The sequence below is a fragment of the Vulpes vulpes genome, chromosome 13 (assembly GCF_048418805.1).
Source record: "Vulpes vulpes isolate BD-2025 chromosome 13, VulVul3, whole genome shotgun sequence".
Classification (NCBI taxonomy): domain Eukaryota; kingdom Metazoa; phylum Chordata; class Mammalia; order Carnivora; family Canidae; genus Vulpes; species Vulpes vulpes.
In genome coordinates, this window is record NC_132792.1 from 3,406,894 (window position 1) to 3,431,240 (window position 24,347).

The following is a 24,347-nucleotide window of genomic DNA, read 5'->3' on the forward strand; positions in this document are numbered from 1 at the left end:
AGCCAGAGTTTGCAGGTCTCCTCTTGCCCCCACTCATCCTGTGGCATTGGCTTTGTCTTCTGTGCACGGGTCTCTTGACCTCCTCCCACAGCTTTCTGCATGCAGAAGGACAAGTGGTTTCTAGAGTCAACCTCTTAACTGAAAAAAGGATTAGATAGCATAGGGGCAGCTGGGTGGCTCAGTAGGTTGAGCATCTGAGTCTTGATTTCAGCTCAGGTCATGATCTCAGGGCTGTGGGGTCGAGCCCTACGTGGGTCTCTGTGCTGGGTGTGGAGCCTGCTTGGGATTCTGTCTCTCTCTCTGCCTGTCGTCCAGCCCACTCTCTCTCCCTTTTTTGCGAAAAAAAAAAAAAAAAGATTTACAAAAGAGGATCAGTATAGCCTGGCCTCCGCAGCAGCCCTGAAGGTTTATCTGGTTAATGTGGCTATGCCAGCAGCAGCGTCCGAGAAGAGTTAACGGGTGCCAGTGAGCATCGAGCCAGCAGCCTGCATGGCCAGTAAACCCAGATTCCTGTGGCTTCCCAGCAGTGCCAAGCCACTGATGTTGAAGGCAGTGATGAGGAGTCACGCACGGTTCCATGAACGCCTCCAGCAGCAGGAGGGACCCATTGCTGGTGCCATTTATCGATGCCTGGTTTGTTCAGCCTTGCAGCAGAAGCATCCCGGAGCTGCCTGGCGACCCTGCAAGGCAGGTCTTCTTAGGAGAAGGGCACCGAGGAGCTGAGAATACCAGTAGCTTGCCCCAGATCATATGCCTAGTGCTGTAGGCAGGGTTCAGAACTTGCCTGGTGTGACTCAGTTTCCCCTCTGCCCTGCTGCCTTGCGGCTTTTCTTTCCCCAGACCCCACACAGTCGAGGTGGCCCAGGATTGGAACCAAAGTCTCTGTGATGCCATGGTCGTTGTACAGAATTATTTTCCCATCTGCAGAGACTCCTGAAGAATGAATGATGGTGTCTGGGGTTAACATGAGGCTTGCGGTGCCCTCCTGAGAGTCGGGGGGCGGCTCCAGCAGGGGCATCATGGCTAGAGTTCACGCAAAGAAAGGCCAAGTGTTCGTGGCCGTTCTGTAACCCACACATAGTCCTTGGGGTCATTCGCTGAGCCCCCGTGTGTTCCAGGGGCCGGGCTCCGTGCTCTCCTGCGTCCGGGGTCCTCATGGTCTCTGTCCTTACCTGCGTCCTTACCTCCTCACTGCTGTGTTCAAGCCAGGAGGCCCAGCGGGGAGGTGCTGCTGTCCTAAGTTTGACTTCAGGAAATGTCCCGTACGGGGCTTTTTGAGGTCAATAGCGCTAATAATGATGCCGTTGCAATTCGTTGCTTTTGTGCTCCGGGCCAGGCCCTGCAGACCAGAGATCTGAGCCAGAGCTGTGGTGCTGGGAAGGAACCAGGAAGCCAAACCAGCTCGTCTGTTGAGGTGCCCCCGTGGCCGTTAGGCCGTGCCCTAGGTGCCTGCACCAGCAGGACTGTGTCTCCCCTCCCAGCACCTTTGGCCACAGATGACCATTTGTGTGATTTCTCTTGCAGGGAGAAGAAGGCAAAGAAGGCAGAGATGGAAAACCAGGTCCCCCTGGTGAGCCGGTAAGGGACTCCCCATTTCTTTCCGCTTTACAGGCCAAATCAGTAATTTCCCAGTATTGGCTGCTCCGTGTCGAGGAGCTAACTTGACTTGGGTGCAGTAAGGGTTGCTTCGTTTGCTTCTCCTGACAACCGTGCAGGGTAGACACTGCTGCCCCCATTATACAGTTGAGGAAACTGAGGCTCAGGGAGGTGAAGGGATGGGCGCAAAGTCACACGATGGGCCGGTGACAGAATATGAACCTGAGCCTGGGGCTTCTGCTCATGCTCTGCATTTTTTTTTTCTTACTGCCCTGTGCAGCCTCCATCCCGTTGATGTTGGAGGGGGGCCGGGGCAGGTGAGCCCAGGCTGGAGTAGAAACTGGCTGTCTGAAAGCCTGTTATCCCCACGGAAGCCCTCAGCTTCTCCCACTGGCTCCAGGCGATAAGAGCTCACCCTTTCTTCAACTCTGGCATCGAGCTATAGGGTTTTTGTTTTTTTCTTTTTCTTTAATGTCACCTGCCTGGGACACACAGTGAGGCAGGCCGAGAGCTCATGGGCAAGTCTCTGCCCCAGTGGCTGCAGGCTGGAGGTGTGCAGAAAGCCCTGCACACTCATGTCTGTGACCTCATCATCATCCTTCCACACCTGGCTCCTGCTCTCACCTGTGGGTCAGGGCCCACGGTGACAGTGCATTCGTCTCCCCAGGTCCCTTTAGAGCCTCAGTCTCGAGGGGAAGCTGGAAGGTGGTGCCTGGGCTTCGAGACCTGGCTCTCCAGGCGCTCACCAGGAGGAGACTAGTCAGTGACGGGCCCGCTCAGTAGCATACTAAGCAGCCCTGAGGAAGGAGGACGATGCCCTCTGGACGCCCACATGAAACTCCTCCAAGATGTATTGTTAAGTGAAAAAGCAAAGGTAGACGCACCTGGGTGGCTCAGTGGTTGAGCATCTGCCTTCGGCTCAGGGTGTGATCCCAGGGTCCCGGGATCGAGTTCTGCATCAGGCTCCCTGCAGGGAGCCTGCTTCTCCCTCTGCCTGTGTCTCTGCCTCTCTCTCTGGGTCTCTCACGAATAAATAAATAACATCTTAAAAAAAAATAATAAAGGTACAGAGCAGTGTGCTTAGTCTGCCCCATTCTGTATAAAAGCGGGCCTATGTGTTTTCTAGTGTTTAAACAATGGCAATCCGGGGGACTCCAAAAACCCCACTAAATGTAGTCACCATCCACGATAGGGTGATTCTGAACGGAAGATGCGCAGGGGCGTAAAGGCAAACGTACTCTCCGTAGTGTGTTATTTTATTGTGGAGCTGTGTGTATGCATTGCTTGCTGATAAAATTAAATTTAAAACGAATTGAAATACGTTGCGCCAACATTACAACCACAGGCGGGAGAAGACACTGGCTCTAGATAATGACTCCGCTCCGGACCGGCTCCAGGGCCTGAGGTGGGTCCGGAAGCGTCTCTGAGACGCTTTATTCAATTGAACGAGAGTAATAGTAGCAACTCACCGGAGTTGCTGCAGAACCAAATGAGGTGAGAAATTGGTGGAAGGCATGAGGCTCACCTGACTGTTAATTATTTCAGTGACTTACTTCTCCCGCCCCCACCCCCCCAACCCCCCAGCCGGGTGCCCTGGCCGTCACTCCTGGTGAGGTCAGACCTGCAGAGCCCGTAGAGCCACGAAGTGGGATAATGTAAAAGTAAAAGTTTCTACAGTGAGGTTTATGTTCCATGTAATTTGTTTGGTCATAATCTATTATGACTCATTCTGCATCTTGTGCAATTTGCCGGAAGCACCTTCTTTACATTTTTCACCGCTTGCCAGATGCCGAAACCAGAGCACACTGCTGAGAGGAAAAGAGGCCGCTTATAGCAGCGAGCAAAGTCAAAGGCTCCTGCCAAGCCGCTGGGGGCTGAGGCCCAGCAGAGCGGCCCATGGTGGGCACATGGCAGTTAGTGGGGTGAGAACGTGGGAGGGAACGTGGGAGAGGTTGGATATCACCCCCATGTGCCCACCTAGGGCTGAGGTACTGATGCTTTGTTACCTTTTCTGTTGTAATCTCCAGATAATCCCCATGGGGCATGGTGTCCTAAGGCTCCAGATGAGGAAACGCACAGAGAGGTTAAGTAGGCTGGCCAAGGTCACAGAGATGGTAAATGAAGCTTCTAGGACTCATGCCCCAGAGGCTGACCCCAGAGTTCAGCACTACAGAACCAGAAATCAGCTTTTCTGCAGGCATGCTACTCTGAGAGCTGATGTTTATGGTACAGGACGACTGAGGCCCTTGGTCTTCGTTCGGTCTATTCCTGGATCACCTCCTCCAGGTAGACCTGTGTCAGGCCTCAGGCATAGAGCTGTATGAGACAAGGTCTGTTCTGGGTATGCAGCAGGTAGGTCAGTACCTGAGGAGGCAGGGTGCCCTGCTAGAAGAGATGGCCCAGCAGCTCCCACCTGGGGGGTTCCAGGGTCCACAAAGGTCACTGGAGACCCTCTGGGAATTTGTGAGGAGCACACTTGTAGTCCTGCTCCTACCCCTGCCGGGCTGTTCATTCATCCAGATACTTGAAGCCTTTTTAAACTGAAGATTGCTCTGGAAGGTATTAACTTTCACATTGCCCTCCACACCTCAGTGGCAAGCCCCCCCCCGCCCCCCCACCCCCTGAAGGCCACTCTGTGCTAGGGCAGGAACAGTGAGGATGTGACAGGTACCCACTTCAGGGAGCCAAGGGGATGTGTTGGGAAGCAGCATTCACTACAGGTAGTAGTAGTCCGTCTTCATGTTGGCATAGTCTTTCTTTCTTTCCTTCTTTTTTTTGGGGATTGTATTTATTTATTCGTGAGAGACACACACACAGAGAGGCAGAGACACAGGCAGAGAGGGAGAAGCAGGCTCCTCGAGGGGAGCCTGATGTGGGATTCGATCCCAGGATCCCAGGGTCACGACCTGAGTGGAAGGCAGACACTCATCCTCTGAGCCACCCAGGTGCCCCATTGGCATAGTCTTTCAAGTTCCTGTATGTTAGGGACACAGTACATTAGGTGGGTAGGTGGGCAGATCATAGATGGATGCCTGGGTGGATAGATTTGTAGACACATGGGCATGTAGATTTGAGTCGCCTGATGTGCAATCTTTATTAGGAGGCATTTGAGCAATAATTATAGTGTAGGATGATGTACAAGGACTCAGAAGCCAAAAACCTGCCTTAGAACCCCAGCAGAGTGACTGTGAGCAGATCACTCAACCTCTCCATGCCTCAGTGTATTGCCCGATGGAGAACCATGGTGCCTCCCTACAGGGGTTGTGGTACGGACTCACTGATGCGTCATGTGAGGCTCTCATTCTGTGTCTGGTGCGTGGAAACCCTGGAGAGCTGCTGGGCATCACCGTTTTCCTGCTGGTGACTTGGACCAGCGATGACCGTGCCACGTGACAGTGGCAGATGCGGGAGCCAGGCTGGGCCGTGTACCCTCGGTCACAGAGCCCTACGAGGGGGACTGTGCTGAGTGTGCAGCTGAGAACAGATCCAGGGAAGGCAGGTGACACTGGAGACCACACAGCTGGGCTTGGACCAAACACACAGACCTGGAAGCTCGAGCTTCATGCCTTACCCTCCTTCCTCTCTGGGATTTCGCCTCCAAATGCAAGGATGCCTCATTCCCTCTCCTACCCCGCTTGTGTGCCCCATCTGATCTGAAGGGTTTACAAGCTGTGATAAGGAGCAGAAATTGGGGTGACATTTGTTCTGTCACAGTGACATTGGGGCCAGGTGCTTCCCCATCCCCATGGGTCATACAGGCCCTTTCACCCCCTCCCTACTCCTCCACTCATCCCTCCCCCCCGACCACATCACCTGGGTTCTGCAGCAGTGTCGCACCGGCTGTTATTTGTGGCTGGTTCTGTCTAAGGCGGTGCCAGGATGCCAGTGGTGAGGGGTTTGAATAGCCCAAGTGTCCCCATAACTTCTTGCAGTTAAAGAGAGGCTGGGCTGGGGAAAGGAGGGGTACAAATGGCAGCCCTCCGTGTCCGAGGCACCTGCTGGGGAAGAAGGGCATCCTTTGGTGGGTGGTGCACGCAGCTGGGATTCCGTCTGCCTGTGCCGTTCATTACCTCGGGGAAGCGCTAACTTCTCGGAACCTCGGTGTCCCCTGGCGTAATGTGCAGTAGTGGATGGCTGCTGCCTCCAGGTGGTTTTGTGAATGAGTATGGAGTCTTCCATAACTAGGAGGCCTGAAGAATTCTGCATCCAGACCAAAACGCCTCCGAGGACGACAAGGGGCCGCTGGGAACGTTGGCCTCAGAGACCAACCTGTGTCAGCAGCACAGTCCGAGGAAACGAAGAGCACAGTAGCCTGGGTGCACGGGGGTGATTCGTGGGCACTGAAATGGAGCACAATGCCAGCAGAGACGGTTGGCAGGGGTCAGCGCCTGGCTGCTGGAAGCGTGACGCTGTGCAGGAAGCCCGGGTGGCCGAGAGGGAAGATCCTTATAACCATGTCTCCAAACTCTTCTCTTTTTCTTTGCTCTCAGGGCAAAATGGGAGAGCCAGGTCTGCCAGGACTGGAGGGAGCCCGAGGCCCGCCTGTAAGTGCCAATGCCACGTGTGTATGTGTGTGCACACGCATATGTGCACATTGTAGTGGACGGCAGCCTTCCGCTATGTGGCTCATGAGCTCACCGCACCCTGGATTTCCAGAAGTACCTCTCTTCCAAGGCTTTGGTGCTTCTACAAAGTAATATATTCAGTTCTTTATGTGCGTGGCTACAGAATGTATTTTCAAAATCACAACCACTGTTGCCGTGTTGCTATTCTAAGGTTTCCTTTGTTCTTAACCAATTTATTGTAATTTTAACGGGCTTTCTCTGGATGATAGAACCTAAAAATGAATCGAAAAATGAATCTTAAATTTTTTTTCCCACGGCTAAAGGTTTTTCACTCCCAATTATAAAAGTAACCCATTCTCGTTGTATAACAATGACAATGACGGTAATAACACAAAAGAAGAGGAGCGCTTTAGAGAGTAGAACAGAGTTACTTGTGATTCTACAACATAGAGGTAAAACTGTTAACATTTTCCTGTATCTTTCTAGATCTTAGGAGTGTATGTATGCAGTCTGTATAAATTCTGGCTTTTTTTCGATGTATGAATTCTGACATTTATATTTATACATCAATCTATAATCAGCTGCCAACCCAGTATACATAGCTCATTTTTCTATAAAAATGAACTCTGTATTTTGGGGCTGTTGGACAGTGTTCACTAAAGGCTTTACTTCTGCATAATTTCAGAGTTGTTTACTCAATTCCATAGATTTGTTCTTAGAAATATATATATTCTTTATAGCGACAATTCTAAAAATCTACTTACCTGGCAAGATGTGGGAGATGAAAGTGCCGCTTCTATTCCCTGAATGTATTTTTCTGTTAAAATCACTAACTCACCTGGCTAAGCATTCAGTAAGAAAGACCTGAAACACAAAAAAATCAATTTCCTTTTTCCTTAATCTCCTCGCTTTTCACCTGATTGTGGTAGGAGGGCAAATCTAGGAATGGGAAGTACTACCTCCTGTGGTGGAATTAAAACACAGAATTAGTGATTTATTTTTATTTTTATTTTTATTTTTTTTATTGGAGGAGAGAGTCTTCGTTTTAGCCAAGGGGATCCATTTGCTGGGATCCATGTGGAGTCAAGACCCATTTCTTGGTTGAATCTTGCAAGGAATCCTACCTCAGTGTAGGGGCAGAGGTTAGAGACCCAAGCAGGTGAAAGAAGACCCATGTCGAAGCTTCGAAGAAACACATGCGCTTGGAGATAGACAAATGTGGGTTCAGCTTTCCCTTGATCACTTGTTAACTTTCATCAGGGGACCTTTTTGAAGGTCTATTTCTTCTTCCATGAAGTGGGGATCAAGATATCTCCCACTTCTGTAGGGCGGTGGTATGCATTAAAGGAGAAATGGAACACGTACCATCCCCAGCCGAGTGCCTGGCACAGTGCCTGAGGCTTCCCAGTTGGTACTTGTGTCCGTGATTATATAGGAGGAGAGCACACCAGCATCCTGGCTCTGAGCTGGCTGGATCTGAGATTCTAGTGTCTTTTAAGGAAGATGCTGGGACCTAGGTAGACCCCATCTCTCTCCAGGGAAAGAAACCTGGCCCTGTTTTGAACAGCGGAGAGCACGATCTCTTATTCAATGCTGCCGGCAACTCTGCAGAAGTAGTTCTATCCTCAGATGTGGAAACTGAGTCCCAGTGAAGAGAAGGAAAGCACCTAAGACCCACAGCTACAACGTGGGGAGCTGTGGTTCTATTCCAGACCTGGCTCCAAAGTCAGCCTTACTGGCACCGGGGCCCCTGCCTATAGATTAACCCTGCAAAGCTATGCCTGGCAGGTACTTTATTCTTCCCAGGCTAGATGGTAGGCCTCCAAGGGGAGAGCTGACTTCTCCAAGGTGTTGGAATCTGGGATCCAATCTGAGCTGAGTCCCTTTTCATCCCCTTTCTCCTCCTCTGCTGGCTGCTGATACCTCCAGGCTGCTCGCCCAGTGACAGGCCCAGATCTGGGGCAGCATCTCATCTCATCTTCACGGTAGCCCAACAAAAGGGGGCACCTCCCCGGTTACAGCTGAGGCCCCGAGGCTCGGGCGTTGGGGCGATGGGAGGTGAAATGCAGGCACTTAGCTGGGGTGTGAAACCCGCCTGGCCCGGCTCCTGACCTCCTTCATCCCCTGCATCTCCTGACATCTGAGAGCATACACTTGTCACCATAGCACCTGCGGCTTGGGAGGCATCCCCGAGCCCCCTTCCAGAGGCAGGAGAAGTCACACTTTCTTATTACCCAAGTTGGGAGAGGCAGAGAGGTAGAGACACACCTCCAGGGTAATAACCACCACAGAAGAGAGGCCGCTGGGTTGTCTCTGTTTTTGGATGGCCAGGCCTTGAGGTGATCTTGTCCCCAGCAGGGTTTCCATCTGCTTTTTGGAACCAGAACATAAAATCAGGGGATAAGGTCAGAGAAGAGCCTGGTGCCATCAGCCAGAGAAGAGCCTGGTGCCGTCAGCCAGGACATATTTGGCCTTGGCCCTGGAAGGCCCGATTTGGCCACAAACTGCTGCCTCCTTGAGCTGAGGGTGACAGTGGGGAGGGCGTGCTTTGCAGTCAGACAGACCTGGGCTTGAATCATGGATCTCCCCCTTCTTAATGTTATAGGTAAGCCCGAGCCTCATGTTTCTTACATAAAATGGGAGAAATAAGACCCATCTCCCAGGTCCCCCATTACACCGCATGAGAGCAGCATGGCTGCAGCCCTGGATGTGGTAGGCGCTCCACAGGGAGGGTTTTGCTCCCCTTCCTCCACTGCTACTGCCCCATTCCCTCTCTCCCCAACCCTTCCCACTGGGGTAAGGAGCTAGGACAGGCCCTCAGCCCTCAGTGTCCTAACCACTTCCCTGTGCTGCATGGGCCCTGTCTGTGTGTGTGTGTGTGTGTGTAGGACAAGGGAGATTAATTCTAGGCCCTGCTCCAGGTACCCCTGACTCTCTGAGCTGTGTGCCCAGGCATCAGCCCACCCAGGTCCCTCGCTCTGTGCCAGCCACTGGCGGGGGACCAGCTGGCGGGGGTGCTCAGTGCTGCAGCAGCTCGGAGCAGCACCCTGGCAAGGATGCCTAGTGACAAAGGTACAAGGAGGGCCTTTGAGAGCGACCACAGGAGGAGTGAGGAAGATGGAGCTGGGGACAGGAGGCTGGTAGGGAGGAGGCCTCCAGCCAGGAGGAGTGTCCCGATGAGCAAGGGGACGGCCAGGAAGAGAGGACCCATGCGCATGGGCCTGGACCAGGAAGTGGGGGGTGCAGAGTGTACAGCCTGCTGAGGACACTGAGTCTGGGATGTAGCACCGTGAGGTGGCCGGGTGGGCAGGTGCCCCTCAGGTGGAGACTGCACCACCCATGAATGCCCTAGGTCTTGGCAGGCAGGGAGAGCAGTCTGAGACCAGAGCAGGAGAGCCACCATTCCAGGAACAGGACCCCAGACAGAGCAAGCAGAGCAGTGGAGAACGGGAGGGCCTTGGGTCTGGGCCAACCCACTGGATCTGAACCCAATTTCTTTCTGGCTCTGGGACTTTGAGCAGGTATTTTGTCTCTCAGAGCCTCAGCGTTGTCCCGTGTGAAATGGAAATTATTACACAGTCCGCTTGGTGTGGCTGTTAGAAATAATAGTGTCAGCTCTGCTAACACCCTCCTCTTGGCTCCCAGGGCCTGGTGCTTCAGGTCCTAGATCTCTAGGCTGCTGTTGCAGGGAGGTGCAGGGAGGGCCCAGCATCATGGCCCGTGATGAGAGTGTTGGGTGGGACTGGCCACAGCCTCAAGAACGAAGATGGCATCCCCTAGACCCACCTCTGGAGTGAAGGCAATGTGTTGTCTACAAGGGGAGCACCTGCCCCAGGGGCCCGGCTAAGGCGGTGCAAGCCAGGTGGGGTGAGATCCTCAGGAAGGTGAATCCCAGGAGGCATGTGGGGGTGACACTTCAAATGTCTGGAGAATTTGTGGGATGAGCCCTGCAGCTCTGTCCATCGTGGTACAGAGGATAGGGGGTCTGATTGTCCCATCACCCAGCATCAAGGGCCTGGCCGATGCCTGGGGTCTCGAGGGGGAGGCATCCGGTGAGCCCCGGTGAGAGGGGGCAGGATTCGACTGGACTGTCACACAGGTGCCCCCCCCCCCCTTGCTTTACCAGCCTGCTCTTTGGTGCAAAAACTTCTCTTTCTTCTAGGGCTTCAAGGGACACATGGGTGACTCCGGCGCACCTGGTCCCCGGGTAAGTGGGTGTCTAGCCTTGGAGGTCAGTCCAGGCTGAGCTGGGCTGGTGCAGCACCTGGTCACCTGAGTGAGGACTGCGGACATCATGGGAAGCATCATCCCCAGTCTTGGTGTGGTTTTTCTAAATGCTCCTTCTGGGGGTCAGACATAAGGGGCGCTACCTGACCCAGTCAGCCGGGAGTCAGGGCGCCCCGTGCGGCTGCGCTGTGCGCAAACTGTGCAATGGGCCCAGGGCTAATGTGTGGAGAGCTTCGGTGCGTCCCGTCCCAGGTGGGGAGACCCTGGAGCCCACACTCTTATGTTTTTGCTTCCTCCCCATGCTTCAAGTGTCCCAGATAGAAGGAAATGCCGAGGGCCACCGGTTAGACCCCCGGCCCTCTCTGTTTAGCGATGCAAAGCTGAGATGTGTGACGAGTCAGCATGTGGGGGACGGGATTCCAAGCCCGTCCGCCTGCCCCTCGGGCTGGTGTGTTGCCTGCAGCTCGAAGAGGCACAGTCGGACCAGCCTCGCCGCTGGCCATGGGGGCCCTGCAGACCCCAGCTCCAGCTGGGACCCAGCGGGGTTGTTGCTGGGGGCCGTGCTCCTGGGTCTTTGCCCTGCCTGGATATGCCGACACCAGGCAGCTGGCGTTCTGCGTCCTCTTCCCTAACAGCAGATATTTTTTTTTTCTGCTTCCACCTTCTAGGGAGAGCCTGGTGCCATGGGGCCCCCTGGCCGAGAAGGGTCCCCTGGAAAAGACGTGAGTGTGGGTGTCCTGCGGAGGGGGTGCAGAGAGAGTGGAAAGCGTGCATCCCTTAGGGGTCAGGAGAAACCACCAGGGAGGCTGGTGCCTGCAGAGGCACTCTCAGAACCGGTCGGGATGTCTCACCTGCCGGCCCCCTGGGTCCTCCTCGGAGGCCTGAGGAGGCCCTGGGATCTGGGTGTCCAGCCTCACAGTTGGATGCCTGTGCCACACAGTAGCTAAGGAGCCCTTGCTGAATTGTTCGTGAGCTCTCTGTTGGTACCAGCAGCGGCCTCTTGGGTCCGGCCTCACATGGGCTTGAAGTGCAGAGACTCTCCCAGATGATTGCTCAAGCTCTGTTCCGTGGCCTAATGAACCCAACACGGCCACCACTACCATGTGCCATGTGGCACTTAATACTGCTCACCTGTTCTCACTGACTTGATCTAGGGATGATCTAGGGATGAGGGCAGGCAAGATGTCTCTTGCTCTAGTCGTACAGATAGAAAACCAAGACCAGGAACTTCCCTGGTGGTCATGCAGACTGTCAGAGGTGGAAGGAGGCAGCCTGGGGCTGGACCTGTCAGCTCTGTACCCTCCCCTAGGAGGACAGACCTCATGTACGTGACATCCTACAGGGCAGTCCAACATGGGTGGACATTACTTGGCCAAGTGGGAGTGGGTGTTTGGTCAGGAGCATGGGCACAGGGTCCTGAGGCCCAAGGGGGTCTCACACGTGCTCCTTCACGTCCTTCAGGACCTGCCTCTAAACCCCGGTGAGGTGCACGCTGCCCATGGCTCTTGAGGTCTGCACATCTAGTCTTCTTGGCTGACCTGCTACCATGAGGCAGTAGAGTTGGAAGGACCCGTAGGGGAAATCTAGTCTAGCTCCCATGTTCCTCCTCAGCAGCAGAGTCACATATACATACATACATAGGAGTTTCTTACTTGAGTCTCTTCAGTGAGGAGCATGGCCACGCTCCGGTGTTCTCATTCATAACGTGGGAGGGACTTACACCCATGCCAGGAGGCTGCTTGGGAGACCAGTGAGTCACCACCGCTTTATACTCCGGAATGGCTGTGTGCACGGGCAGCGTTTTTCTTACTATGGCAACTGAGGCAAGAGTGGGTCAGGTCATTGTCTAATGAGTCGGGAACAGAACCTCAAGGCGGCCTCTCTCTCTGGTGGCTTCCCTTAGTTCAAGACGGCGCCACCAGAAATCACTGGGAGGGATGGAAAATGTCTCAGCAAGTAAATAAATAAATCGTGTTTGTGCGTGTACCCATCTACGTGAGATGGGTTTGTCCGCCCCTGGAACCACTAGAGATTAGTGGTGGACACCCAGTCGGTTCTCTTGGGGAATGAGATGAAATTCGGTCCACGTTTGAAACTGTGTCTCTGTCATCTCCCTGCAGCCACTCTGTGATAACATGACCTCTCTCTGTTCCAGGGCGACACTGGACCCACAGGGCCCCAGGGCCCCCAAGGACTGAGGGGCCCACCGGTGAGTGATACTCCGCAGCCTATCACTGCGGTGACATTTGGTTGGTTCATCCTGGTACAGTCCTGTGTGTGTTGTTTAAAAGTGGCCGCGTGCCTTAGCAGTTGGAAAAGAAGGAGCTACGGCCCTAAGCCCTACAAGTGCCCTCCTACCCAGACCCGAGGCTGTTTGCCGGGACCACCGACCCATAATGCAGAAATGTAAAAAGAGCTGCCTGGCATGGCGGGAACCCTGTAGGACTTCCCTTTAGGTTGTCCTAGCGTTTCCTGCGTGATCTGTGCGTTGGATTGCTAGGGCTGTCATAGCAAAAAGCCACACATTTAGTTGCTTCAACAATAAATTTATTGTCTCACAAATCTGGAGCTGGATGTCTAAGACATGTAGCGTGTCACCATCCAGGAAGCCAGAGGTCCCAGATCAAGATGTGGGCAGGATTGGGTGCTTCTGGGCCTGTGACAAGGGCTCTCACTTCCATCCCTCTCACTTAGCTTCTGGGGTTTCCTGCCATCTCTGGTGTTCCTTGGCTGGTGCAAACACAACTCTGATCTCTGCCTCCCTCTTGACCTGGCATCTTCCCTGTCTCTATGCCCAAATGTCCTCCTTGCATAAGGACAGCAGTGGCGTTGGATGGGGGCCCTCCCTGTTCCAGGATGGGCCCGTTAAACTAATTCTATCTGCAGCGACTGTATTTGCAAACGAGGTCCTACACTGAGATCGTGCAACTGTGATCCATGCTAATGATAAAAGGAATCATGCAGAATTAAAATGAAAAGGCTCCCATTTCACCCCAGCCCTACACTCCAGAGGGAGCCACTGTTAATAGCGTCTTAGGTATATTTAAAAATATTTCCATTGCACCTACCAGCATATCGATAGGATATGTGTTTGTTATGCAGCACTTCATCTTGGCAACCGGCTTGTTCTGTATGGTGTGTGCGTGTGTGGATGCGTATTTGGAACGAGTATGGAGTAAATGGGTGAGTGGATAACCTGTAACCTAGATGAATCTGGGCTTCCTGGCTCCAGGGCACACAGCGGGCAAGAGCTGTAGGCAGGATTTAAACCCAAGACTTTCTGGCACCAAATTCAGTGCTCTGCACCTGCCGTGACCATGGCCGGGTTCTTTGTCTTCAGGACCCTACAGGAGGCACCCGGGACGGGTCTTGGGTATTTGAATCCACATGTCTTTGGAACTCAGCAGAGGGAGTCACTTTCTCCCTTGATGGGGCCACAGCAACTCATATCCAGCTTCCCACCCTAACACAGCAGCCTGTGGGGGTGCGGGATGTCCAGATGCCTTCCACGCCCACAGTCCTGGATCCCCCATGGGCTGAGGTAGGGCATGAAGGACAGTCTTCAGACCGGGCTGTGGGGAGCCCAGTGGGCCCCTGCCATTCTGGCTTTTCAGCTGTGGGACGGGTGTCCCCTGTGTGTAGTGATGGCCACATTTTGTGCTGAGGGTTTGTCTACAAGAAAACATCCACGCTCAGAAGCAGGGAATTCATGCTTTTTGGGTTTCCATCTTGGCCTTGGCCTCAAATTTCCCACTCTATAGCAGCAGCTCACTGATCAAACCCATCTCCTCTTTCTAGAACATGGCATTTGCTCATCCAGCTGCAGGGCTAGGTTAAGGAGCTTAGAGGTGTGTTCTGCATTCACTTTCCCATGGGTGGCGTCAACCTGCAGATCTTGGGGTCATCGGCACCATCCCTGTATGCAGGGACCAGGAGACTACCCGCAGCTGGGCTCTTCACCAATGACACTTAGTCCCTGTGGCATGCATTCCCAGGGGGTGTGCTGTCACCCCCAGGGGGCAAATACTGGTCCTTGGGATGCCAAGACCCCTTACTCTTTATGTATCACATGCAGATATCCATACAGAGCGGAATCGGTATATGGCATAGGTGTGGTGTTAAACTTCCACGTGGGAGGAAGAGACTAGGCAAGAGTGTAAGGACAGACAAATGGAGAAACCTACCTCTGGAGCCCCCTGGGCATGGAGTAGAGGCCACTGGGGCCCCTGCTGGCCCATTATCAAGCTCTAGAGTTAAGCTGTATCTTACTGGTTCTATGGGCGAGATGAGTTCCTTCAGCTCCCCTGGGTCTACCCCTTCATCTGTAGAGTGAGGAGGACTTGAAAGATCCAGTATTTAAATTGGGGAAATGATGCAACAGTGTCCAGCTCTGAGAAAGTGCCCAGTAGGTGGAAGGTGGTCACCCTGTGGCTCCATGCTGGGTTCTGCTCCTGGACGAAGGAGGGGACATTGCTCTGCCCTCCTCTAGGGTCTCCTGGCATGAAGTCGTGCTCTGTAAATCCCTGCTGAATGCCAGTGTGTCCAGGGATACAGGAGAGGAAAGGGAAAGCATTGCGTGTGGGGAGCAGCTAGTGGGTGAGGGGAGGAGGCCGAGGACCTCACGTGTCACATGCCAAAGGGAGGTCTTCCCGGCCAAGGTCCCCAAGAGGCAGTTTTGTGTTTTTCTAATTCACCTCTGCCAATTCTGAGGGCCCTTCATATGTACTTTGTAAGCAACAACAAACTGCTAGAATTTGCCAAATTCTTACTGGAATGCATCAGCGGAGGTTCCAGGTTATCACCCTGACAGCCCATCTCTCGCTCATTTGGCACCGATCGGCCTTCCCCGGGGAAGGGAATGTGCCCAGCAACCTCAGCAGGTTCACACTACCTTGGAGCAGACACTGAGTGTTGACGAGAGCCTCCAGGGAATGCCAACCGTCCCAGGGCTAGGGAACCACCTGAGCATTTGCCTAATTCGCTCACGGAGTTCTCCTGAACCCCACGAGGCAGATGAGAAATGGAGGCATAGCGAGGTCCAGTCACTTGCCCTCGATCACACAGCAGGTAAGTGGCAGAGCTTGGGTTGGGCTCACATCCAGGCAGTGATTCCAGTCTGCCGTTGAGGATCTGCCTGGGCCTGTGTAGGCCACGTCTCCCTCTCAGAAAGATGGGACCTGGTAGGACGGGGCCCAGGACAGGAATTTGGAGTGCAGGGCAGTGGGGGCTGTGGCTTCCATTCAGGACGAGTAGGACATGAGGAGTGGACCCCAGTCCAGGAAGTAGCCAAGTCCCTGCCCCAGCTGGCCTCCAGCGCCCCGACAGGTGGCAGGTGGCCACCCCGTGCTGCCCCTCCACGTACATCCGCCTGTATTGGCATCGCAAGCTCATGTGTCTTGGCCCTTATCCTCCCTGCAAATCAGAGGGAGAAGGAGGAGAGAGATAATCACCATAGGGATGAGCCAAAGCGCATATTTTTAGAAGGACACAGATGGGTTGGTGGGTGGGCGGACGGAGGTGCAGGGAGGAGCCACCACACCACGTTCCCTGGCGGGGGGTGGGGGGGGGGAGTGGGGGAAGTCACAGAGCCGCTGGCTGCTCCAACTGCAGCACTCCTGTGCAGACGCTGTGCTTTCTCTGTGCCTCGGCCTCCTCATCGGTGATGCCGGATAAAGGCATCCACGCTTCACACTTCCTGGCACGATTATGTGAGATGTGCCGCGTGAATCATCCACGATCACACATGCACTTGTTAGGCCGTAAGATGCGTCCCCTACATAGTCATGACCACCAGCCAGCCCGCCTGGGCATATGGTTCCTGGGCTCCAATCTCAGCTGCTCCACTTCCATCTCAGGCAGTTTGTGTAGACATTCCGTGACTTGATTTCCCCATTTATAAAATGGCAGTGTTTATATCTGTCATGTGCAGTGAGCAAATGCGTGCAAAACCTGGCGTGGAGGAAGTCCTCAGGCAGTGTGAGCTTCTTCTTACTGTAATGTATTTCCACGAAGCTGACTCATTGGTGAATGCGTGCTTCACAGATTATAGGACGTCAGCACCTTTTGGTTATAGGATCAATGGAGAGTGGCTTCCTTTTTTTTTTTTTTTTTAAGATTTTATTTATTTATTTGAAGGGAGGGAGCACAGAGGGAAAAGCAGACTCCCCCCTCTGAGCAGAGAGCCCAATGCAGGGCTTCATCCCAGGACCCTGGGATCATGACCTGAGTTCAAGGCAGACACTTAACCAACTGAGCCACCCAGACGCCCCTGGAGAGTGGTTTCCTGTGATGTTCTGGGTTCCTTGGTCCAGCAGTACCTCCTGTGTGCCTGGCACTGTGGTAGGTGCTGACCACAGTGAGAGAGGTGAGGTGCACACTGTTCTTTGGGCTACTCCCAGCAGGGAAGAGCCAGGTAAAGACACAGCCACCTGGTTAGGGGAGGTTCTAAGAAGGAGGAGAGTGGCAGGCAGAGGCAGTGACCAGCCCAGCCCACTGAAGCCAAGCTTTGAACCTCAGACTGAATAGGAATTTGTCTGATCCTCAGAGGGATAGCTAGAAGAGTTCTTAAATTCTCTGATTTTTATACCAAGGAGCTTATTGGTTAAATGCATTTATCAAAATTATGAGCATGCACAAAATACCCGAGTCAGAGAACTGCTAACTCTTTGGGGTCAGTCCTGGAGTCTGGAGTGAATGGATCTTTGATTTAGTACAGGATTCTGCACTGCCACTTTTCTTGTCTGTGTCACGGTCTTCATCTCTTCAGGATAATGGTGCCTCTCTTAGAGGAGTAAAATAAAATCCACACAGGGACAAGCATCCTAAGCTGAGAACAGCACTGCCTTGATCTGAGCACTTTTGTGTTGCTTCTTAAGACAGCATCTGAGTTGAAGGATGAAAGGATGGATGAAAGGATGGGTGGGTGGGTGGAGGATGGATGGATGGATGAAAGGATGGATGGATGAAAGGATGGATGGGTGGGTGGAGGATGGATGGATGGATGAAAGGATGGATGGGTGGGTGGATGGTTGGGTGGAGGATGGATGGATGGGTAGATGAAAGGATGGATGGATGAAAGGATGGATGGATGGATGAAAGGATGGATGGGTGGGTGGAGGATGGATGGATGAAAGGATGGATGAGTGGGTGGATGAAAGGATGGATGGGTGGGTGGAGGATGGGTGGATGGGTGGATGAAAGGATGGGTGGGTGGAGGATGGATGGATGGATGAAAGGATGGATGGGTGGGTGGAGGATGGCTGGATGGATGAAAGGATGGATGGATGAAAGGATGGATAGGTGGGTGGAGGATGGATGGATAGGTAGATGAAAGGATGGATGGATGAAAGGATGGATGAAAGGATGGATGGGTGGGTGGAGGATGGGTGGATGGGTGGATGAAAGGATGGGTGTATGGATAGATGGATGGATGGATGGATGAGGTCATGATTATTTATGACGCCTGTACCCTGGGCAGCACTCAACAGGATAGGCCTTATCATGTACACAAACTCATTGAATTCCACAATATTATGAGTTAAGTACCACAGGCTCCTTTTATAAATTGAGAAACATCCTCCGAGCGATGACATGGCTTACTGAGAACCATGCTGGCCAGAATGACAGCTCTAGGTGTGAAATGGGGTCCTGCACACCTGGCACTCACCCTGTTCCACCATCCTGCTCTCCGGTGTCCTAGCAGAGGATCCTGGCAGATTATTGCTTGTGTTTCTTCTACCAGGGTAAGAACGGATCGCCGGGATCTCCGGGAGACCCTGGTCCTGCAGGAAGTCCTGTGAGTACTCCCCCTGCCGTGTGGTGGAATCAAGGCAAGCTTTGACATGGGCATGCTTTTCACATCACAGATTGTATGTTCTCTACCCTGGAAGCATCAAGGGGAAAATATGGGGTTTGAATGGGCTCAAGACAAGAGGATCCAGTAAGAACCTCTTTCAAAGTCTAAGACGCATGCAATTATGCACTTGGTTTTCTGTTGTCTATTACTATATGCAGCCAAGGGTACAGATCTTAAAGACTAAAAAAATGTTTAATAAGGTTGTACAGTAGACATTGCACATTTTTAGAGGATGGGAAGACAGGTTGAGGCCCACCAGCCCTTCCCATCTCAGATGACAGGGTAAGTGCATCACATGGGAATGGATGTAGGACAGACTTGGCCAAAGAGGGTTTTCCTAGTGGTTAGGAGTGGGGGTGGGGAGAGCAGGAAGGGACAATGGTAGGACCCTGGGTGTTGGAAAGAGGGTGGCATGAGTAATCAGGATCCAGGTCCCTGGGCTTGGGATTAGGTCTGGTAGACAGGGAGACATGCTGCGGAAGATGGTTCTCTGATGGGCTCTGGGGTTGGGCGAGTCAGATCCTGTCCCCAAGTCTCCTCCCAGCCCGGCCTTCTTGTATTTGTATTTGCTAAAATTGGCAGCTTTCTTCTGAAGACCACCCTCCCTCGGGTCATGGTGAGTCGAGCAACTATTGCACTAGGCAACGGGCAGACCAGCTGGCCGGCCAACTGTCGTCATTGTGGAAATAGACAGTGACAGGTCCATCCTAATTGGCCAAAAACCTCGGTTTTAGCACAGAAAATCCTGCATCCCGGGAAACTCATCATTCCCAGGCAAAACCAGGCATCTGGTCATCCTCGTGGAGCCTCCCTTTTCAGTTAGACCAAGAACAACTGCATTAGAGGAGCTTCACTGCTTAGCAAATGTAATGATGTTCCTCGGAAGCGGAGGGGCACGGGGCTTGTCACTGCTGGTGACACAGAGCAGACGGGAGGGGACAGGGCCGTGAGCCTGGCTTCATGCCCAGTACAGAGCTGGCCCCAGAAGAGCTGACTCACACATACCCAGAGAGGCTGGAGCTGAAAGAGTCCCCAGAGCCGTTTCCAAAAAGCCAAACCACGGGCCTCGGGGTGCTCCTGGGAGGAAGTACCTCGCCCGAGGGCTACTCAGGCCACACGCACCGCAGGGCTTTTCTACGGAGTATTTGTCCCATTTTGCTTCTGTTGCTTGGATGGGAAAGAGATGCTTCTCGTCTGCTGCCCCGCCCCCAACAGTGCTGTCAGGTGCCTCTCCCCGACCCGCTGCCCTCTCCTGCGGGGGAGACGGGTACTCTTCTCGCCTGTGGATGTCTCAGGCCACCCGAGCACAGGGGGATTGCGAGGCTTCTGAGTCTCCTTGGGCTGGCACTTGACCTTGCAGAATCAATGCCTGTTGCCCCCCCACACCCCATTTGCAGGGCCAGAAGGGAAACAAAGGAGACCATGGCAGCCCAGGACTCCCTGGCTTTCTGGGCCCTCGGGGGCCTCAGGTAAGCTGAGAACTCCCGGGGAGGGGAGGATGCCCAGCTCTGGGGGGAGGTTCAGTTGCAGCACCTTTCCTGCCACCCACTGTGGCCTCGGGTCCTCTTGCTCAGGTGGTGTCCCCTGGTGTGTGGTCAAACCCACTTCGTGGTTGACAGGCAGTGGTGTGCACTGGCTAGAGCACGAACTCCGATGTCACCTGCATGGGATCCTAAGCGTGGCACCTGGGGCCAGTCTCGTGGCTTCCGTGCCGTAGCTTCGTCATTGTTCAAATGGGGGCATAAGAGCATGCAGCTCTGATCCTAGAACTTCGGGGGCCCTGAGAAACCACTTTAGAGGTGACCGAGTCTGGCTGCAGGGTCAGATCATGTGGGCCACGTGGTCAGTCTGTGCTCTAGCTGGTGCTGGAGCCCAGGCCTCCTGGCTGGAAAGTGTGACACAGAGATGCTGCCTGGCGATGTTTGCTCGGGTTCTGGGCAGAGGGATGCTGAGGGATTCAAACATTTGCAGCCAGGCTCCTGGTGCAGGCTGCGTGCCACGGCCCCGCACTGCCGGCCAGGGGGCGAGGGTGGTACATCCCACGTGGGAGTAGGAAGTGTACCCACGTCCCCGTCCACCCCCTCCATTTCATTCTGACCCCTGAGGGTGCCCTGCCGCCCAGCCAGCCCAGCCTCTCCAGGTGGCCACCCGTCTTTTACCCATTTCTACCATGTAGCCCACGCCCTAGCCCAGCTGCAGCCGGGTACCCACACTTCGAGACTTGCAACGCTCATTCTTTTTTTTTTTTTTTTAAAGATTTTTTATTTATTTATGAGAAACACACAGAGGGAGGCAGAGACACAGCAGAGGGAGAAGCAGGCTCCCCTCGGGCAGCCCGATGTGGGACTCGATCCCAGGACCCCGGGATCATGACCTGAGCCGAAGGCAGACGCTCAACCGCTGAGCCACCCGGGCGTCCCACAACGCTCGTTCTTTCAGTCACAGTAATAGCTCATTAAATTTTGGCAAAGTCCTCATGAAGAAACTGAGGCACAGGCAACTTGAGGTGGCTTGAAGGAGGTTGTGGGGCAGCCGGGACTGGAACGCAGACAGGCTAGCTCCAGAGCCCAGGTCACTGGCGCCTCGTTTCACGCCGTGCACCTGCTTCTGGGAGCCCCCCCCCCCCCCCCCCCCGCGCCGCCACAACTGGGTGCTCCATAAAGCCGGGCCCAGGGGGGCCAGAAGCCCAGACCAGCGCCCCCGCTTCCCACTCCGGGACGTGGTTTGCCACCTTCTGCCCAGACATGGGGGGGCTAGGGAGCCTGCCTGGGGGGTGTCCCCCGGCCGGACCACTGGTTGTCGTCTTTGCGGGAACACGACCCGGGTGAGAACCCGTTTTGGAGCCCGTGTGCTGACGCCGCAGAGCCCCTGATGCTGTGTTCTGTCCCGCAGGGCGAGCCCGGAGACAAGGGGGCCCCCGGCAAGGAGGCAAGTACGCGCCGCCGCCTCCACCGGCCTTGGCGGGACCCACGGCAGAGGCACCGGCCCGGCCGTCCTGACAGCCGCTCGCTCGGCTCCGCTTCCTCCTGTCGGACTTTTCTTTTCTTTTTTTCTTTTCTTTTCTTTTCTTTTCTTTTCTTTTCTTTTCTTTTCTTTTTTTTCTTTCTTTTCTTTTTTTCTTTTCCTTTTTCTTTTCTTTTCTTTCTTTTCTTTCCTTTCCTTTCCTTTTTGTTCCTTTTCTTTTCTTTTCTTTTTTCTTTTCTTCTTTCGTTTCTTTTCTTTCTTTCTTTCTTTCTTTCTTTCTTTCTTTCTTTCTTCCTTTCTTTCTTTTTCCCTTTCATTTTTACTTTCCTTCTTTTTCTTTATTTCCTTTCTTTCTCATTCATTCGTCCATTCTTTATCTTTCATTCTTTCTTTCCTTCTCTCTTTTTCTTTCTTTCTTTCTTTCTTTCTTTCTTTCTTTCTTTTTCTTTCTTTCTTTCATTTTTCTTTCCTTCTCTCTTTCTTCCTTTCTTTCTTTCTCTTCTTTCTTTACCTTTCCTTTTCTTTCTTTCATTTCTTCATTTCCCTTTCTCTTTCATTCTTTCTCTTCTCTTTTTCTTTCCTACTCTTTCTTTTTCTTTCTTTTCCTTTCTTTCTCTTTCTTCCTTTCTTTCTCTTCTTTATTTCTTTCTCTACCTTTCCTTTTCTTTCTTTCTTTCTTTCTTTCTTTCTTTCTTTCTTTCTTTCTTTCTTTCTTCTTTCTCTTTTTTGTTCTCCAATTCTTCCCTTTTATTTCTTCTATTTAAATTCGATTAGCCAACATAAAGTACGTACTTAGATTCAGAGGTAGAGTTCAGTGATTCATCAGTTGCATGGAACACCCAGTGCTCATCCCATCATGTGCCCTCCTCCATGCCCATCACCCAGTGACCCTGTCCCCCACCCCCCTCCCCTCCAGCCGCCTCAGTGTGTTCCCCAGAGTTCAGAGTCTCTCACAGCTTGTCTCCCTCTCTGATGGCTTCCCATCCAGCTTTCCCTCCCTTCCCCTATGATCCTCTGTGCTCCACTAGCCTCTTTCACTTACCTGCCTCTATGTCCAGTCTATCAACAAGTCTTGTCGGTGGCAAATCCAAAACGCCTCCACTCTGTCCAGCTCTCTCCAGGCCTGCTGCGAGGACCCCAGTTCAGGCTACCATTATGTGACACTTGCATGATTGCAGTGACCACCCTCTGGTCCCCTGTGTCCAGCCTCTGCCCACCCCCACAGTCCTGTCCTGCCCGCAGCTGCTTGCAGAGCACACACGAGGTCATGCCCCTTCCCAGGTCAGCCTCAGCTCTGCCCTGCCTTACACTTGTGGGAGTCCAAGTGCCCTGGCCCCACTGCTTCCCCTGAGCTCCTCTGAGCTCCTCTGAGCATTCTCTGAGCTCCAGACACTCTGCCTTCAGCTCCCCAAACACATCAAGCTCCTTCCCAAGGCCTCTCATACACACTGGGCCCGTTTTTCAAGCCCCCTCCCACTGTCCAACCCCTCTGTGCACCTGGCCCTGCTCATCCTGCGGTCTGTGCTGAAATGTGGCCTCGGTCGACTCTCCTAGACCATCTGAAACAAACTGACAGCTCACTATGCAGTGTCCTAGCACCCTGCTCTGTTTGCAGGAGCCCAAGAGCCCAGAACAGAGCAGGGAGCAAAAATAATTGATGAGAAACCAAAGACTGAGCAAACACAGAGAAGGGAATTGTACAGTTACCACCGAGTCCATTTCCCAGCCCTCACAGTGCCTGCATGAGGAAGACCCCTTTCCACCCTGGCTCTAGGGTTCTTTCTCCACTCAACGGGGAGGCAGGTGAATCCCTGAAAGCCAGGTCCAAGGGCTCTGTATTCGGGCAGCATTTGCCCCTGCCCCACCCATGCTCTTCATCCATGGACGAATTGCTTGCCTATTCACCAGTACCCCCTTCTCCTACTCACTGGCTGAGTAGAAGGAAAGGCCAGCAGCTCCCCGTTGCCTGGGAGCCCACCCTGGGTTCTGCCCCGAGGAGACCCCATGCTCTCCCGCATGAGCTCCTGCTTCCTCCCACCCCATGCACACCTCGGCCCCGGTTCCTGTCTCCAAAGCTTGGTCTTCACGCCTCCATCCACCTAGGATTTCATCTGTCCTTCCAGCCTCCCTGCCTCCCCACACACAGTCACGCGCTTTCTCCCCGGCTCCCAAAACACCTTTCCTGCACTTCTACTAGAAACCTAAACAGGTCTGTAAGGATCAGCCGAGCCCCCCGTCTAGCTGGGCTGTGAGCCCCGTGAGAACAGGGCCGGGGGCTGAAATGACAGATGTGGCTCCCGCTCAGGAGAACTGAGGCGTGTTTGCTCTCCTCACTTCCTTCCCCTGAGACCCCTTCTGTCCATGGAGCAGGAGATGGGATGCGAGCCCTGGGCCGACTGCTCCCTGTGGTTTGTGTTTGTGAACTAAGTGCACAGCAGAGCTTGGGTGGACACAGTGCAGCCCGGGGGTGGATAAGCACAGGACCTGCCTTCCAAGTGCTTGTTGTCCAAGGGAACATGCCCGTCACCTCACCTGGGGACAACGCGAGCTACCTGTCAGCTGGTGCCCGGGGAACCCATGCATGAGGGCAGATGCTTGGCCAGAGGGATTAACCAAAGCTTTGCAAGGGGAGGTGGTAGGAGGGCTGGGGGCAAAGTGGGATAGAAAGAGGTTCCAGCTGGGGAGGGTCACAGAAACAAGGAGGGACTATTCTAGCAGTGGAGAACCACAGGACCGTGTCCCCCGGGCCCCAAAGTGACCGCCCTCCAGAAGGGGTGTGGGGTCCATAGTACCTAGGTGCTGGGTGGTCAGGGAAGGCTTCCTGGAGGGGAAGCCTGAAGGCCACGGGGGATTTATTCCAGACAGAGGGATAGCGATTAGCCAGCTTGGCTGCCACACAATCACCCTGGACTAGGTGCCTGGGAAATAGACATTTCTCCTGGTTCTGGGGGCTGAGAGGTCCAAGATCAAGGTGTCAGCAGGTTGTATGCCATCTTCCCCTCATTACACCAGCGGGCTCCCTGGTCTCTGTGCTCATCTCCCTGTTTCCATCACGGGACCACCCCCGTGACCTTACCCGTACCTGCGTCCCCTCTAATGACCCCGCGTGCTAGTAGTCACTCTGGGGGTTATGGCTTCAG

At 53.7% G+C, this 24,347-nt stretch overlaps 1 protein-coding gene across 4 annotated transcripts in view; it reads left to right on the forward strand.

The window, feature by feature from the left end:
- The window catches only part of COL22A1 (collagen type XXII alpha 1 chain), a 263,464-nt gene that overhangs the window by 226,235 nt on the left and 12,882 nt on the right, over positions 1-24,347 (forward strand). For all 4 annotated transcript variants that reach the window (XR_003234234.2, XR_003234233.2, XM_025993486.2 and 1 more), the window contains 8 exons: positions 1,525-1,578; positions 6,087-6,140; positions 10,324-10,368; positions 11,057-11,110; positions 12,544-12,597; positions 18,130-18,183; positions 19,641-19,712; positions 21,136-21,171. Coding sequence is in view for 2 of the 4 variants with exons in the window: in XM_025993486.2 (XP_025849271.2) it covers positions 1,525-1,578; positions 6,087-6,140; positions 10,324-10,368; positions 11,057-11,110; positions 12,544-12,597; positions 18,130-18,183; positions 19,641-19,712; positions 21,136-21,171 (423 nt within the window). In the remaining 2 variants the exon portion in view is untranslated. The remainder of the gene's footprint in view (positions 1-1,524; positions 1,579-6,086; positions 6,141-10,323; positions 10,369-11,056; positions 11,111-12,543; positions 12,598-18,129; positions 18,184-19,640; positions 19,713-21,135; positions 21,172-24,347) is intronic.